Below are 15,854 nucleotides of genomic sequence, written 5' to 3'. Positions count from 1 at the left end.
AAGAGGAGAAGACTCACAGTCCAGTTGCAGCTCAGCTCCCTCGCCTCACAGGGTCAGACAACTGAGCACTAACTCCTGCCCTCCTCATCTCCCTTTCTCATGATGTCACGCACATTCAGTGATGCCAAACACACACGCACACACACACACACACACACACTTTAGGTTTTATAAGGCATGCCAGTGGTTGCAAAGCGTGCCAGTTTATACCGCTGTTTGTTTTAGTTATTGAACATGTACAGATCCTCAGCTCCAGTCACTATCATGTAACACACACACACACACACACACACACACACACACACACACACACACACACACACACACACACACACACACACACCTTTTTCCCTCATTATCTCCTGTTTCTCTCAAGTCTTTTCCTTCAGCAGTATCAGTGTTCATGTGACAAAGGATTCGTTTTTTATGCAGAGACACACCAAAGTGAATTCAAATCCTTCAAATATTGGAGGTGTTTAATCAGATTTGAATGGGAGGATGTGAGCGAGAGGAAGCGATAGTGGGGGTGGATTTAAGCTGCACAAAAATAGAGTAGGAAAAAATAACATTAAAGCAAAGCTAATATCTTCTCTTCTGTTATTCAGGTTACCTTTACTAGGAGGCAGCTTTTCTTTCACAGACACTGTACAAACGTGTGTCACTGTACCGGTTTGAGCTTGCAGAAACAGTGGACTCTCTTTTTGCTTGTTCTCATTGAATCAAGCGTCTGGACTTTGGTTGTTTCGTTTACTCGGGGTCTTAAAGCTTGAAAGACTCTATTGTTTCAATGACCTGCACTCCATGGTGCAGGATTTAAGTGATTAATACCTTATTGTACAAACTAGTACAGCTTGAGTCCCTGTGTTTGTGTTTTTAAAAAAAAAGCTAAATGTAATCAAAAGCACACATTTTATGCATGTGTATTACAAATGTTTAAATTAAGGATCTCATTTAAATGCATTTTAAGCCGTTTTTTCTTTCAGCAGAAACACCACTGGTAGCAGTTTTTGAGTCAGAATAAAGATACATTTTTCCACAGGTTTGAAGGATCTGGTCGGACACTTCTCGACCTCTACTCAATATTCACCCATTTTAAAATCACACACAGCTTATAACATCTGCACGCACGGGTGATGTGAGATGGCATGATTTAGTTCAAAATGTAGCTTTAAATGTGGATACTTGCCAGGGAAAGATCTGCACCGTGCCACATGAGTCCCATGTCTGTATGTATTTAAATACATTTATTTTCTCGCTTGTATTTTTCATTATCTCTGTTTAGGTATTTTATGATCTTTGCAATTCCAATAAGGCACCTTATACTAAATTACTGGACTATTTTATTATAGAGATCCAGAGTTTGTTCAAAGCATTTTTTTTTTTAGCATTGAAGATTGTGATTTATGTTTTTATTATTACACATCGTCTTCAGAGGGTCATTTTGTTTCTTGTTTCATGATACTTAGTTAAGAGTAATTTGGCTGCTACAAAATTGCACGTTGCCCTTGGGACTCATGAAATACAGTTGGAATTCCCTTTGGACTCTTACTTTGAATGTCATTATTTTGGATACACGGACAAATTGCTGCTCAAGATGTGTCACAATTATACTTGACTTTTGGTTTCTCATACCTTTCATCGTATAAATTACAATATTTGGTGATAAAATGTTATAATGTTCAAATATTTAAAAGGAGGAATCATTAAAAGGTGATTTCTTCTCTGTAGTCCAAGACATACATGATTAAACTCATCAGTGTGGAATTTAAATCCACACATGAACACAGAAACTGGTCACTTACTGGTTTGGTTAACGGTTAACCTAACAGTAATCCAATAAAACAACTGGTGGTTGGTTTTGGCCGTGCAGTGTTAATTCTGTTGCATGTCAAACAAACACATCCAAAAAGTAATACCGGATCACAAGCTTAACGTTGGATTCCTCCTAAAAACCCAAACTAATTCCTGACCTATGATTCGGGAAACACATTTGTTTATCCACACAGTAATGCTGTTATGAAATACAGAAGCTCCACAAACTCTGGAACATGACTTCATTCATTTGATGTATTACACCAGGGTGCCAATAAATACAATATGTACCACTTCACAACCAGCACTTTCTCAAAGTTTATAATTTTTTTAATACATTTTTTAAATGTGTCGTTATATACAGTAGATTCACACATGTGTTTATATTTTCAGTCCATCACATCACCATATTTTGTCTTCTCATGTCCTTTTGATACCTCTGGTTTAGACACTGAAAGGTAAACACAGGGAGAGACAAACATAAAAACATTAAAGTCTGCAAAGTGCCTTCATTTGGTTTATCATGACCGAGGAAAAGAGCTGGCATAGATACATCTGCTAAGAATACTGATAAAAAAATGTATTCACTTCAATAAATTGCTGACGCATTTTTATTTAAACATGACCCAACAAGGCAGTTACTACGTCAAACACATCTAAGTTTCATAGCCTTCAAATATGAGCCATGAGGGATGGTGAGCCGGTCTGTGTCCACACACTGAACTCACCTTGTGGTGGAGATCTGTCCGGGACTTTTCCTGTCTCCATTAAGATCCAAAGGTCTGCGCATTTCTGCGTTTCCCAGCGAGTTACAGCATAACTCCCTACTGAAGATCCCACTGAGGGAGAACAGAGAGGACAGGTTAGAGAGGGGGGAGGTGAGATGGGAGGAAACGTTGAGAGTCTTGAGTGCTAAACCTTTTATAATATCAGGTTTAATTTCTCACCTATTGAAACGAGCAGGTTCCACTGTAGAGGATAAGGAAGCTTCTTCTGGAGGATACTCTGAATGGCAAATAAACAGCCAGCACCTGTAAAAGCAACAAATAAATGACACATCTCAATGACATCTCTTTTTGGGCTCTCCCCCTTAGTTAACTAATCGCTTTGGTCCAAGACAACTAAACTTTAGAGTTAATTCGTCTTTTTCTACGTTTTTAAATGCTGAATGACATATTTCCTTGATGCGACAATTAACCTTTCACCGAGACATTTTTGTTCCGTTGGAGAAAATAAAGTAACCTTCACCTTATTTAGTGATGATGAAACGTTAAAAAACTGTGACTCAGATTCAGTATCCTGTATCCATAACACTCGTTTTTATTTTGACAACATAACAAGGCCTCACTGTCATCCTGCAAATACAGGTTTTATTTTCCCTTTTGTTATTTTTCACCTGCTAAAGATCCAAGGAGGGTCAAAACATTGTCAACTGTCTTAAGAATAAATAAGGCAGTCATTACTCCTTTTTCTATGCTAATGACCAATAAAGGAGCATCTGCATGTGATGTGTGTAGTGTACCATCCTATAAGATAGGTGTACATCTCTTTATATTCAAAGAAAGTCCAATAATTATGTAAACTACAAATCTAAACGTATCTTAATAAAACTCATTACTCTATATGTTGAGTTCAGGGTGCACCATGTAATGAAAACGCTCTGCTTTACTGATACCAGAAACATTAGCAGATTATAGCTCCCTCTTGTGGTAAACATTTGTCAAAAAAAATATAATCGTCTGTAGTTTTATTGGTCGAAATACTTCTTATTTGTTGTTAATCTATAGACATGTAGGAATTTAGCTAGGTCAAATATAATCATATGTGAGGTTCAGGGACTGATTTAGGAACACTAAAATAACCAATGGCATGAAATAAATAATCCTCTATGATGAGAATAGAATAAATTACGTGTTATTTCAGTGGTATTACACAATTAAAATATATATATATTGTAGGTAAATAAAGAGTACTTACCAAGTACAAAGGTCCCAGTCCCCTTCATGAAGGCACCAGACTGACATGCAGCATAACTCTGTAAACCCTGTAGGACCAAGTGACAACAAACAGACAGCTTTTACTACACACTTTAAAAACATGTCTATGCAACTACACAATAGAAAAGGCACAATGTGTGCAGCAGCTTATTCACTGGACAGTCTGTGCCCTCCAGTGATATTCAGGCTGCAGAGATAAGAACTAAACGTAAACACAAAAACCCACCGGATGTCTCGCTGCCACCGCATCGTCCACTTTGGTGAGACCGATATTAACCATTTTGTTGACGGGGATGAAGCTGGAGGTTAGATGGAAAATAACATTAGCTCATGCCGAGACTGTACTCTGTTATAAAACTTCCGTACTGCAAACCAACAAATCCAGAAAGAGGGAGGAACAGCTGTTTGTGTGAAACACTAGTGACGCCTAACGGAGAGGAGGTAGTACTGCAGCTTCTCGCTAATAAAACGTTTATTTTCACAGGCTACAAAACACAAAAACAGCACTTTAATCGAAGAAAGATAGATTATTCTGGTTGGATACAAAAAAAGAATAAAACCTAATATAACATTACAATAACACAACAAAAATATAAATTATTAAGGCATTAAATAATACAACAACTAATATTCAATTTGATCAACAAGGACGTTCAGAGTAAGCCTTTTAATACTGAATATAAAGTCTCGTAAATGTTTAGGTATATTTTTTTTCTTAAAGACAACGACAAATAAATAAAAAGAAATAGCTACAAAACTACATTTCATCTATCATCACTGATTCCATACATTACATTTAAAGGGGACCTATTATGCAAAATCCACTTGTTCCTGTCTTTTATACATAAACATGTGTCCCCTATGTGTAAAGAGATTCTGAAAGTTTCGGGAAATTGTCCTGATCCATTTATATAAAAACTTGTCTGAAAATGAGCTGATCAGAATTTCACCACTTTATGATGTCATAACGTTTTTTTGGCTTGTGTAACCATTAGCCAATAACCAACCAAGGTAAATAATTGTAAACTTTTAGCAGCATTAACTTTAATGCTGTGTTCACACCGGACGTGATGCGATGTTTGGGGACGGCGCAATTACATGTAAAGTCAATGCAGAGACGCGGACAGACGCAAATTCACTCCAACGGCGAGCATGAAGCGGTGGACGCGGCGCGAATCACGCGATTGAAGGGGGCCGCGTCAAACGCGAAAGTTCAATTTGTTCAACTTGAGCGTCAAATTCACGTGACGCGTTCTCGCGAAAGCCAATCAGCATTGGGATTCCCTCTGATGTCCTGCTGTTGATCAGTTGTAAAGATGGAAGAGATGATCGTTGTGGCTGTGAGTGGGTTCCCGGAGATATACGATACACTTCCACAGAAGGTACAAAGCAGCAATAGTTGTTCCTCCATAGTCAAGGACAGAAATAACAAAAACGATCTTGCATGGAAGTGTAAACAACCTCAACTGTCCGTCAACAGTATGTCTGTTTTGAATGACGCGATATAACAAACTGCAAGCCGCGGTGAAAGTCGAGCGTTTAGAGCGAAGCGAATATTTGCATCGCGTCCGGTGTGAACGCAGCATTAGGCCCAGTTAACAAATTAAAATTGGTGTTTCAATAAAGTCCTCTCAGTATCTTGTCTTTTTGTTTGTTAAACACCATGTGTGGCCCCAGGCTCTGCCACAACAGCAGGGCCCGCCGACCCCTCTGTTGAACCCTGACACCACACTGACCTCAAGATGTAGGAGAGAAAGAGAAAAAGAAGACGACAGAGAAGACGGTGGAGAGAAGCAAACTAAGTAACAACACAGAGGCTTAAATTAACATTCTTGTTACACAGGACAAAGAAGAAAGAATAGATAGACTCCAGAGATGCAAGTTTTAAAGCCATAGTTGAAGAAAGGCTTAATATGTCTTAAAGACATTCTAAACAGAACACATTAACTATAAATATAATTTGTAAGGGATCAAATATCAACGAGCCCTATGGCATTTGTCACATCACATAAAACTACTTGTTTTTATTTTCCATTTATCAAATAATTTTTTTTTTTTTAAACTTTAAAGAGCACTTCATACAAAAGATGAAGCTGGGAATGGGAAGTCAAGGTCCAAGGGATATCATATTAAAACAAAAAGGGTAACACTTTACTTTATCTATTTAGCATTTAAAGCTATAAGGTTAAGAACTATAAGTTATAACACCTTATTTCACATTTTAATATTAAAGCCTTTTAGATTGCTTTTATTACGAAACGACTTCCTGTGTTCTGTGACCAAATCATTTCCTACGTTGTGCACAAGCATCGTTGAATGGAAAACAACAGGTTAAGGTTTATTTTTATTTATTATCATTTTACATTGGAAAAGCAACGGTCAGATATCCCCCCCCCTCCCAACTTTACTTCCATTCAGATATTGTAGCTCTTTTATTTCTAGGTGATTAATGTTTATATTCTTACAAAACAAAGATTTCAGACACAATCTGTACACTCCAAAATCCAAATCACACCCCTCCCTTCGACCCGTCGATGACAAATAAGCTAACATGGGAGCCAAATCTTTAGTGCAGTGTTGAAAACCTGTTCGCACACACACATACAAAATAAACAATCAACGAGTCGCATGTACATCTGTGAGTTACATGCTTACTAAGTGTCTGGACTCCTCACCTAAGACACGAGAGGAGACGTTAAGCAGGTGCGCATTGTAGGAAATACAAGGAAGGCAGGCGATTAAGGATAAAATTGACAGAACAAATTTCACTTTGACTGTCGTGGTTCCAAATGAGATGGTTCAGTTCATAAAACCACTTTTCAAAGTACAATTCTCCTAAAAAGTTGTGTAAAAGGGGGGAATTCAAGTTTTACGCTCTAAGACGTCTCTCACGTGGAAGATTTCTAGTGACAATGATGGTGTGCAGTGTTTTCATGGGAAATCTGGAAGGGCAACACTGAGGAGGACTCACTTATTAATTCAGGATCAGGAAAGAAAAACAAGTAACAGGGTTGAAATGTTCAAGCCCCTCCCCCTTCCTGCCCAAAGAGATGTGACATAAAAAGGTCCCATATTGTCCATATTTTTCTAACGTTCGCCTTCAAATATCACCAGGACAAAAACATGTTTCACAATCAAATGTTTAAATAAATATAGCTCAATTGATAGAATTTATATTAAAAAATAACCCTTAGAGCAAACTCTCACACAAGAAACTGCCACCCTCCCCCGACACACATACCATAACCCTGCAGGTGCAAAAAGACATGTTGTCTGTTAAAAACCAGCAAAATAAGACTGACTGGAGGGATTTAAACCAGTAGATACAGGAGAGCCAAACTACGGGTCATAGTAGACTTTGGCAGAGATAATGATCAGAAAAGAATGTCAGAGAGAGATGGATACTGTGTGTCCGGAGAACAATACATTATTATTTTGTGATCACGAGCAAGCAATTTCTTATAAGGTGACCAACAACCGGTTTCTGTTGGATCATAACAAGACAAGAACTTTAAAAACACCCAGAACTGCTTTTTAAATACTAACTGGAGAATTTTGAAAATGCTGATTGAAAGAAAACAAAAATGTAATCCAGTTTCTTACAACGTGGTAGCAAAAGTCGAATCAAATTGATAGAAAAATGATAAACTGATGGGGCGAGAAACTTTCTAGAAAGAAATGAAAGCCTTTATTTGGCAGCTACTTTATTCTAGAACAGTGAAGAGATTTTAACCCACCAATTAATGCTTAAATATGAATTTTAAAAATGGTGTAATATGGCCCCTTTATGAAGAGAAAAGTCATACATTAACCCTGCCCATAATAATAATAACCCACGTTGAGCTTTTAAATGTCTTTCAGTAAACATTGGCAGCACAAACACATACATACACACACACACACACACACACACACACACACACTCATACACACTCAATACTGGTAGTGTGATTCAATCAGTGAAATCTCAAATATGATGTGAGTGGGCTGCGTGGGGGGGGGTATGACGGACAGGGTGTCGATGACCGTGAGGAAGCAGCCCTGTGCACCGGAGAGGGAGCAATACAGTGAGAAGGTCCATGTCCCGTTGTACCAGCTGAATGACCGGGGTCCCCGTTCGCACAGATGTCACCACACCCACAGCTGGGGGGGGGGGGGGGGGGGGGGGGGGGAACTAAAGTGGATGACGACAAGTGTCCATGTTGTGGTCCAAAGAAGCTTGTCCAGTTCTTCGACAAGACAACCTTTTCCCCCTCGCATACAAAATCCATAGCAGCAGGTAGAGCTCGAGGGTCTCCCTCCTCGAGAAAAATAATGAAAAAAATAATACCTTTTCCCGTCATCCAGAAACCAAGCTATGGAGAACTACAGTTCTGGGAAGTGGCAGATGTCTTTTTGCTTTTACTCTCCTTCCCCTCCTCCATCTTCTTACCCCCTGAGTCCATCAATCAATCGAGCTACCAACATTGTCCTCTGTCGTTAGTCTCTTGTCAGCAATTCATCCCCGCTCCCATCCCACAAGTCCAACCCTCCCCTCTCCTGCTCTCCCTCCTCCTCCTCTCCCAGGCGAGGGTGAGGGTAGATCATCGCTCGGGCTCCGACTCCAGGGCCAGCACCCGCTTGCGCTCGCGACACTGCTTCTTGTGGGCGGGCCAGTCCCTCTGTTGGCACTGGGAGCCGCAGTAGCGCGCCACCTGGCAGCGGCCGCAGATGTTGAATTCCCGGAGCTGCAGAGAGAAGAGACGCACGTTAAGGCGAGACAATAGGGACAAATGTTTACCTTAAATATATCAGCTAGAAATCTCTCCAGTTAATGACATATATTAAGAAAATAGTTAAAATACAAGTTGTCTGAAATAGCATGTTTAAATATGCAAATGTACCATTATCTCATTAAACATTTCAGGAACACAATTCTGAACTTTGGATAAAGCCAGGTTCAAAATTCTTGTTTCATGTTGTAGTCATATTATAATCTAAGGCTTTTACAGAAGGGATATTGGATATCTCTTTCTATCACTCCATAAAATCAGAAAATACTGTCAACAGCCCTAAATCAATTTTCACCATGTTTTTAGGTATAAAATGTTGTATAATTCAGGCTATGAATGATCTATGAACAAACCCTTCTGTAAAAGCCTTCAGAATATTGATAGGAATATAACTGGAAGGTTTGGTGTATCTACGTGCTACTGAAGTGGAAATTTCGAACTCAGAGTAGGAGAAAAAACTCATTTTTCCAACACCTTAGCAATGTGGTAGACTACATAATTTGTATATATATATATAACACACATGGTCTATGCAGTATTGCTAATTTCAGATGAAGAGAGAACTTTGCAATGTCAAGTAATTTCACGCTTTTTCAAATATAAAGCAAAATACAATCACACAATAATAAGATATTAAGCATAATCAGGGTTTTATCAGGTGCTGGAAATCCTTAAAAGGCTTGCATTTTAAAATGTCATGGATTTTTTCCTACATCATCCCTGAATAATTTCAACACGTTTTTTATGTTTAGAAATTAAATGTAAACATTATCATCATTATATTACCACGAACTTCCTCATTGTCAGTGAATTTTTTTTTAGGGAAATCTTATCAGGACTTAAATTAAATCACTAATTGATGGTTTACATATGAAACTTCTTTGTCATTTTAAGTGTTAATGGTAAAAATAAATACTATTTAGAATTTGGATTGGATGAGGGGAACATTTTGTAGTTTTCATTTTTTCCCCTTATAACATAAATAAAATGTAATTCAAAAACTAAAAACATTAAATGGATTCAAATCTGACAATAATATCATAAACATGCAACAAAAAGTCGAGGTACAGTACATACTAGGGATGCGCGATAATTATCGGCCCGATAATTATCGGTCCGATATTAGGAATTATGACGTCATCCCGATAAACCCGATACCAGTATTAATAGCCCCGATAATATAAAATATATTTTTTGGGTTAAAAAAAAAGAAAAAAAATACTGCGGTGTGGGTGGATTGGGATGAGGGGCGCTTGTTTTTCACTCGGCTCCTCCCGTTTTGCCAGTACTGTGGTATTAATGGTTTAGGAAGAGGGGAGTTCTTCACAAATCCAGCGCTCCCTAACTCATGCCTGGCTGTGACGTAAATGGTGTGCGGCCGTGAAGCCAGGACAGTAAACAAACATGTCGTCGGTGGTATGGGCGTTGGAGCTATGTGCAACTCAAGGCTCGAACCGGAGCTGCCTGGACGCGGCAATCATGTTGCGCACTATCCGTGCTGAGTGTGCTGACTTTTCGTACAATGTCCCACTGTCTGGCTTCCTGCATAAAGTCAAGTGCTCGGCGCAGTTGTGGCGAAATGTCGCTCCTCTGTTTTCATTTAAACAGCTCCGTATATCCGTTAGCGCAGCTAGCTAGCACCAGATGCTAACAACAACAATGCACGTAAGGTCTCTCGCTCGCTCGGGCCACACATACACACACCCTCCCGGTCCTCCCAATAGCCAGTCGGTGCTTGCCGGTGAGCGTGGAAGTGTGGTCTGCCACAAGCGGGCAGCAGGAGCGGGGCTGTCAGCATCAGCTTGTAGATGGTATTTTAAACTCGATGCGCTCTGAAACTACGGGGCGGCCGAGGAAAAAAAATACACATGCGTTAATCGCATTAAAATAATTAGTGGCGTAACATTTTTTTTGTTATCGGTATCGGTCTTGAGAAGCAGGAAGTTATCGGTATCGGTTTCAAAAAACCAATATCGTGCATCCCTAGTACATACCCTCCTCTCGATGAGTGAACAAGGAGGATAGTGACACTCGTAGTAGGTGCAGGAGCACTCCTCTTCCTCCACCAGCTCCCCGTTAGCGTTGTAGTAGCGTGTGCGGCTCAGCTCCAGATACTGCTCCTCCACCGGGTCGGCCGGCACTTGCTGGATGGCCAGCCAGTACAGAGACTGCTCTCTGCACACACAGAGAACATGGAGGAAACGTTAGGCCTCGTAACAATAAATATTAGAGATGCTCCGATCGCCGGAATCAGTATCGGCCGATACCAATCGAGTGGGTGGGGGCTATGGAGATCTTCCATTCAAAGTGATGTTTAAAACTCAGTTAATGGGGCTCAGTTAATGGCGCTTCCACAAGCAACAACCAACATAATTATGACATTCAAATGATGTACATTATTCAAGTTTACATTAACTTTGGATAATAACACGGGAGAAATGAGCGGAAGCGCTCTCTCTCTCTCTCTCTCTCTCCTGACAACCTGTCAGTATCGTCTCATGCAGCTCTCTGATCCAGTAATGAGTGACCCGGCAGTGAAGAATAAATATATGTATAACTAGTTTAGCTTGTTCCAGAGGTAGATAAAATGGCTAAGTGTGTAAGGTCTAACTCTTAGTGCGTTTTGCTCCGCTCACCGGTCCGTCACAGCGGGTGGAGCTACAGGATTTCTGCTTCACACACGTTGCATACCGCTATTTTACTGTCATTTTCGGACACCTTAAAATACTGCCAGACTGGTGAAGCCATTTTGGCGAGCTTGTATCATGTATTTTACGTCATGTGATCGGCTCTCACGATCAGCCTTTATAGAGAGCACCGATCGATCGGCAGAGAGTGAATATCGGCCGATATCGATTGGAGCATCCCTAATAAATATTGATGAATACGCTGTAAGAAACCGTATACGATGGGCTTTTAACCAGAGGAACATTAACTTTTATCTATAACTCTCCATAAAGTAGAAGTATCAGCCAAACAAAAATACAAAACAACATGTTTTAATCATTAATTAAATAAGAAAAGAAATGTCAGTACATGTCAGAATCAGGTAAACATTTACTTATTTTTCTGAGCAATTGCTTATATCTATTTTGCTGTCCCTCGAAACAAGACAAATTGCGGATGTGGAACACAGGCTTTGCTATTGCCTCACAGAATCAGACTGGCTTTGCCTACAGACACAACTTCCAGCTCGTGCACGCTATGTTCCTACACAGAGATAGAATCATAATCAGCCACTTCTAAAAAACGATAGCTGTAGTCTTACCTCTGTTTGCTGGAAATCTCCTCCGGCTTGGGGCTCCAGCCCACTGGCACCAATCGCAGGTTGTCTAGCCGGTTGTCCACGGTCACAGAGTTGATGTGGATGACCTGAAAGCTGGGGGCGATGCCTCCTCTGTGCTTCTCCCTAGGTCAAGACACGTATCAAGATAATAAGTCAACCAGTCTCTCACCAGTTACAAAATAACAGCGGCTCATTAAGACGTCATCCACTGATGTAGACGTGCTGGGGAATATCCTTTGCGGCACCTTGTTTTATAGCACTTTGGTAATTTTAAGGAACAGCATTTATTAGACATAAGAGGTTTTATACTTACTCTAGGTCAAAAGAAATGTGTAGCTCACCATACTTAAGATAAAGACCAATAACAAGTGACTGTTAATGCCAAACTTTTGAGATAAAGTGTACTGGTCCACTGTTTCTTTTGACATAAAGCTGAAGCAAACAGGAAAAGTTTTTGAAGGACAGAGTCAGCTACTAAGAACCAGCCTGCACGGGTATAGATAAAATCCAGTTTCTTAAGATAAAGAAGCACAAGGAGATTAGGTTGTCCAAGGTTTCAATGATGGCTGCTGCAAAGTGCCCTGTTTAGCATTCATCTTGCAAATATAACTGTTTTTGATCACGTTCTTGCAAGTTTAGGTTTATTATGACTCTTTACCTCAGACAGACAATAAGTCCTTTGTGAATATATGAAAACATTTCTTACCAGAGCAGCTCATGCAAAGGCCTTCCTGCCCAGCGGCCTTTGCCAATGTCGAAAGCGTAGGCAAAGATTTTAGCTCCATTGCCATCTGCATCTACCTCCATGCGCGCCTGGAAAAGAGACAAATGTCCTTTAAACATTGGCAAAATCAGAGAATGCAATTAAAAAATACTTTTACTAAACATGCAAACTTGTAGCTGAATCCTAATTGATTACCTCAAATGCATAGTTTTCCACAAGCGGTATGTCCTGTTCATCAATCAGTGTATATTTTGTCTGAAATGAAAGAATGGAGAGAAAATATGTTAATGTTAAAGAACCACAACTACTACAGTATCAGCCATCTTCTCATGACCTGCCAATCTTTTGGGAGCTTTACATGAAACCCAATGCGTTAGGGGTGTAACGGTATACGTATCGAAAATATTCGGTATGGGCCCTTCGGTTCGGTACACGTGTGTACCGAACGAATATAACGTTAAACGTAAAAAATTGAGAACGTGAAAAACGTTTTGGAAGTAATCTCAGGTGCTGCGATGCAGCGTTCGAGTAGCATGTTCCTGCAGCGTTCAGTGTAATGTCAACGCGTCATAGAGCGACCAAGTCATTTAATTGGACGAGAGGCATACTATGAGAGCTGGTCACAGGGATGCGTTCAAATTTAGTCAGTTGTTTGAGGAACTGTCGAAATGGCGAACGCAGATAAAGTTGAGCTCGAAAATCCTCCAGCATCACTGAAGTCTCCGGTTTGAGAACATTTTGGTTTCGCAGTTACGTACAAGGATGACGGACAAAGACAGAGGGACCGAACCAAAGCTGTTTGTCGGCATTGTTCAACTAAAATTGGTTACGCGACTGGCAATACATCAAACTTGCACACTCATTTGAAAAGGCATCACCCGAACGTGAATATCACCGGTACCAAAAGAAAAATGACTGAAGTGCAAACCCAACTCCCACTAGCATTTAAGCCTCCACCACTCGCAACAAGTTCAGTATCACTGCCATGTTAGCAAAGCGCTACCTGGCTGTATCTGCTACCTCTGAGAGGGTGTTCTCCACAGCAGGAGACATTGTTAGTGCCAGCAGATCTGCCCTTGCGGCAAGCAAGTTATTTTTTTTAATAAAACATGAAAATATAATGACAAACAAGCAAGTCCTAATGTCAAGCTGGCTGCTTAGTTGAGTACTATACAGTTCAAGTACAGATTATTTCAGTTCATCGAAATGCTGCACCTTAATGTTTATTTTATTATATTTTGTATTTATTTGAGTGAATATTCACAGTTTAATAATAATTAAAAACCCAAAACAAATATGTTATGTTTTGTGAGTACTAGTACAGTAAAAATACAGATTATTTCAGTTCATCCAAATGCTGCACCTTAATGTTTATTTTATTATATTTCATGTTGTGTGATCATTTGTTCTGCTGTACCGAAAGCGTACCGAACCGTGACATAAAAACCGAGGTACCGAACCGAAATGTTTGTAAAACAATATGAGAAAACCATTTAAAATGATGTAAAGGCTTCTCCCCTAGGGATTCACAAATAGCAGTTTCAGTAGAATTATTCAAATCAGCAAACTATTCAAGAATGTAATTTTTAATTTAGCAATAGCTTTAAAAAATAAAAAATGTTTTTAGCTACAAGTATTCTGTCCTCTTATTAACTGAATAGTTATTAACAATAGATTATTTCCAAATTAGGCTTTAGTCTATACTTATGCATGCAAGTATTATGTACAGACTTGCAAAGTCAAACAAGACTGCTTATTAAATCTAGCATGTTTTCCGAAGGCTAGTACAATAACAAATGATGAGCAGTTGTAGGTATGTTCAAACTCATATTTTGGACCTACAGGTGACAGCTGCAACACAGACATAAACATAACCCTAAAAGTACACGTCATCACGAGAATAAGCTTCAGCTATTTTGATCCAACATTATATCAACCACATCTGGACTCGAGATGTTGCATGTTTTAAAAAAAGGACCATCAGAGCATCGTGTTGATCGGTATACCCGAGCACCTCTGTAGGAAGGCGGGACTTCCTCACACGCACGTGACAAGATACCAACACAGCAGCCCCACGCTACAGAGAGCATGGTACACCTCAGCACAGGGTGGTGGTGTCCACATACCAAAAGGTTTAAACATGCAATGTGACACTTTGTCTCGACTGCCAGCCCATTGTTAACAGGAGTGACATTGTAAATAAGGTGTGTGACTCCTGACTGTAGATGTGTCTGTCACTCAGCAGGTGGGCAACTGATTCCTCACAGATTCAACTGGAAAGGCTCTGGACCCTTTATCTTGAGTGTCTTGTTGTGACACACATCATTCAGCCATAGTTTAACGCCTCACAAGTGTTGAATAGTAAATAAGGAACTAAAACACAAACAATATGCACGTTTACGGCCACAGATGTTGAATAAGTGTGCCATCCTGTCTATGCTTTGTCACGTTGCACCAAACAAATCAGTTGATGGAGCATAATGGCTTCCTCGTTAGCAGACACTTCAGTGTAATCCAAATAACACAGCTAGCGTGGCAGTGCTAACACTAACACCGACCGTTATAAAAGACAACAACCACCGTCGAACAGAAACAAATAAACACTATCTTCATTTCTACCCATCACCGGTAACGAGAAAATACGACCCCATGTGTGTTATTATTCCAAGGTTTAACGCCAGATAACAGTAACCGGCTACATGCTAGTTAGCGTTAGCTTCGAGGCTGTGTGGTGGCGGAGACAGAATACCAGTCTGCCTCGGCCGGCTCCTCTAATCCGTGAACTGCGAGTGAAATCACTAACGCTGGTAATGGGTTGATAACCATTAAAGCTGTTCAACAGCATCGACACGTCACTGCGAAACCATTTTCCATCGCCTTTTGTGGTCCCCGCGGGCCCTCCTACCCCGGCCGCACATGGCAGTTCTGGGATCCAGCTCACCTTCCCGGCCACACGGCCGAGCCGCACGATCCCGAGCTTGAAGTCCGACATCAAGAGGACGGGCGGCGCAGACACGTATCCAACCGAACCGGTGTTCAGGTGTAAAGCTCGCCGGGGCAGCCCCTCAGCCCCGCTGTGATGCCAGTGTGGATGAACTCGGTGTCTGTTCGCCCTGACTCCGGGTCTCTCCGGCAGCAGCGTAGCCTCGGTGACACACCACCGCTGCTGCTGCTAGCGCAGGAAAGCCGAGCTGCTGGGGGGGCGGGAAGGAAAGAGCCAACAGTGAGGCCGTCCAATCAGCCGGGACGTTACGTTTTCTCTC

The 15,854-nt window shown here is 40.6% G+C and overlaps 2 protein-coding genes across 3 annotated transcripts; both read right to left on the bottom strand.

Annotated features, from left to right (window-relative positions):
• Nucleotides 1-272: 272 nt before the first annotated feature.
• zmynd19 (zinc finger, MYND-type containing 19) lies at nt 273-15,809 on the bottom strand. Of its 2 annotated transcripts, XR_004567946.1 has the most exons (7): nt 15,533-15,809; nt 12,787-12,846; nt 12,574-12,680; nt 11,850-11,990; nt 10,576-10,756; nt 7,701-8,536; nt 273-343 (listed from the first exon to the last, which is right to left on the bottom strand). XR_004567946.1 is itself a non-coding variant. In XM_034205145.1 (6 exons), exons 1-6 carry the CDS (start codon nt 15,581-15,583, stop codon nt 8,393-8,395), a joined length of 684 nt encoding a protein of 227 aa, XP_034061036.1. In that variant the 5' UTR covers nt 15,584-15,809; the 3' UTR covers nt 6,141-8,392. The 2 variants fall into 2 exon arrangements, 1 of the variants encoding a protein (XP_034061036.1); XM_034205145.1 differs by lacking the exon at nt 273-343 and having other exon boundaries at nt 6,141-8,536.
• tmem141 (transmembrane protein 141) lies at nt 2,121-4,184 on the bottom strand. Its single transcript, XM_034205158.1, has 5 exons — nt 4,036-4,184; nt 3,790-3,856; nt 2,760-2,843; nt 2,541-2,651; nt 2,121-2,263 (listed from the first exon to the last, which is right to left on the bottom strand). Exons 1-5 carry the CDS (start codon nt 4,087-4,089, stop codon nt 2,202-2,204), a joined length of 378 nt encoding a protein of 125 aa, XP_034061049.1. The 5' UTR covers nt 4,090-4,184; the 3' UTR covers nt 2,121-2,201.
• Nucleotides 15,810-15,854: the final 45 nt, after the last annotated feature.

The sequence above is a fragment of the Gymnodraco acuticeps genome, unplaced genomic scaffold (genome assembly GCF_902827175.1).
Source record: "Gymnodraco acuticeps unplaced genomic scaffold, fGymAcu1.1, whole genome shotgun sequence".
Lineage (NCBI taxonomy): Eukaryota > Metazoa > Chordata > Actinopteri > Perciformes > Bathydraconidae > Gymnodraco > Gymnodraco acuticeps.
This window is presented reverse-complemented; position numbering and strand designations above follow the sequence as displayed.

Bases quoted from the DNA above. Each gene is read 5' to 3' on its own strand.
- tmem141 (XM_034205158.1), bottom strand. From the start codon at position 4,089: ATGGTTAATATCGGTCTCACCAAAGTGGACGATGCGGTGGCAGCGAGA. The intron at 3,857-4,035 runs GTGGGTTTTTGT...TTGGTCCTACAG, and splicing joins CGGTGGCAGCGAGACATCCG to GGTTTACAGAGTTATGCTGC. The intron at 2,264-2,540 runs GTGAGTTCAGTG...TTTACCTTTCAG, and splicing joins GGACAGATCTCCACCACAAG to TGTCTAAACCAGAGGTATCA.
- zmynd19 (XM_034205145.1), bottom strand. From the start codon at position 15,583: ATGTCGGACTTCAAGCTCGGGATCGTGCGGCTCGGCCGTGTGGCCGGG. The intron at 11,991-12,573 runs GTAAGAAATGTT...GTCTTGACCTAG, and splicing joins CCTTTGCATGAGCTGCTCTG to GGAGAAGCACAGAGGAGGCA. The intron at 8,537-10,575 runs GTATGTACTAGG...TTCTCTCTGCAG, and splicing joins GTTCACTCATCGAGAGGAGG to CTCCGGGAATTCAACATCTG.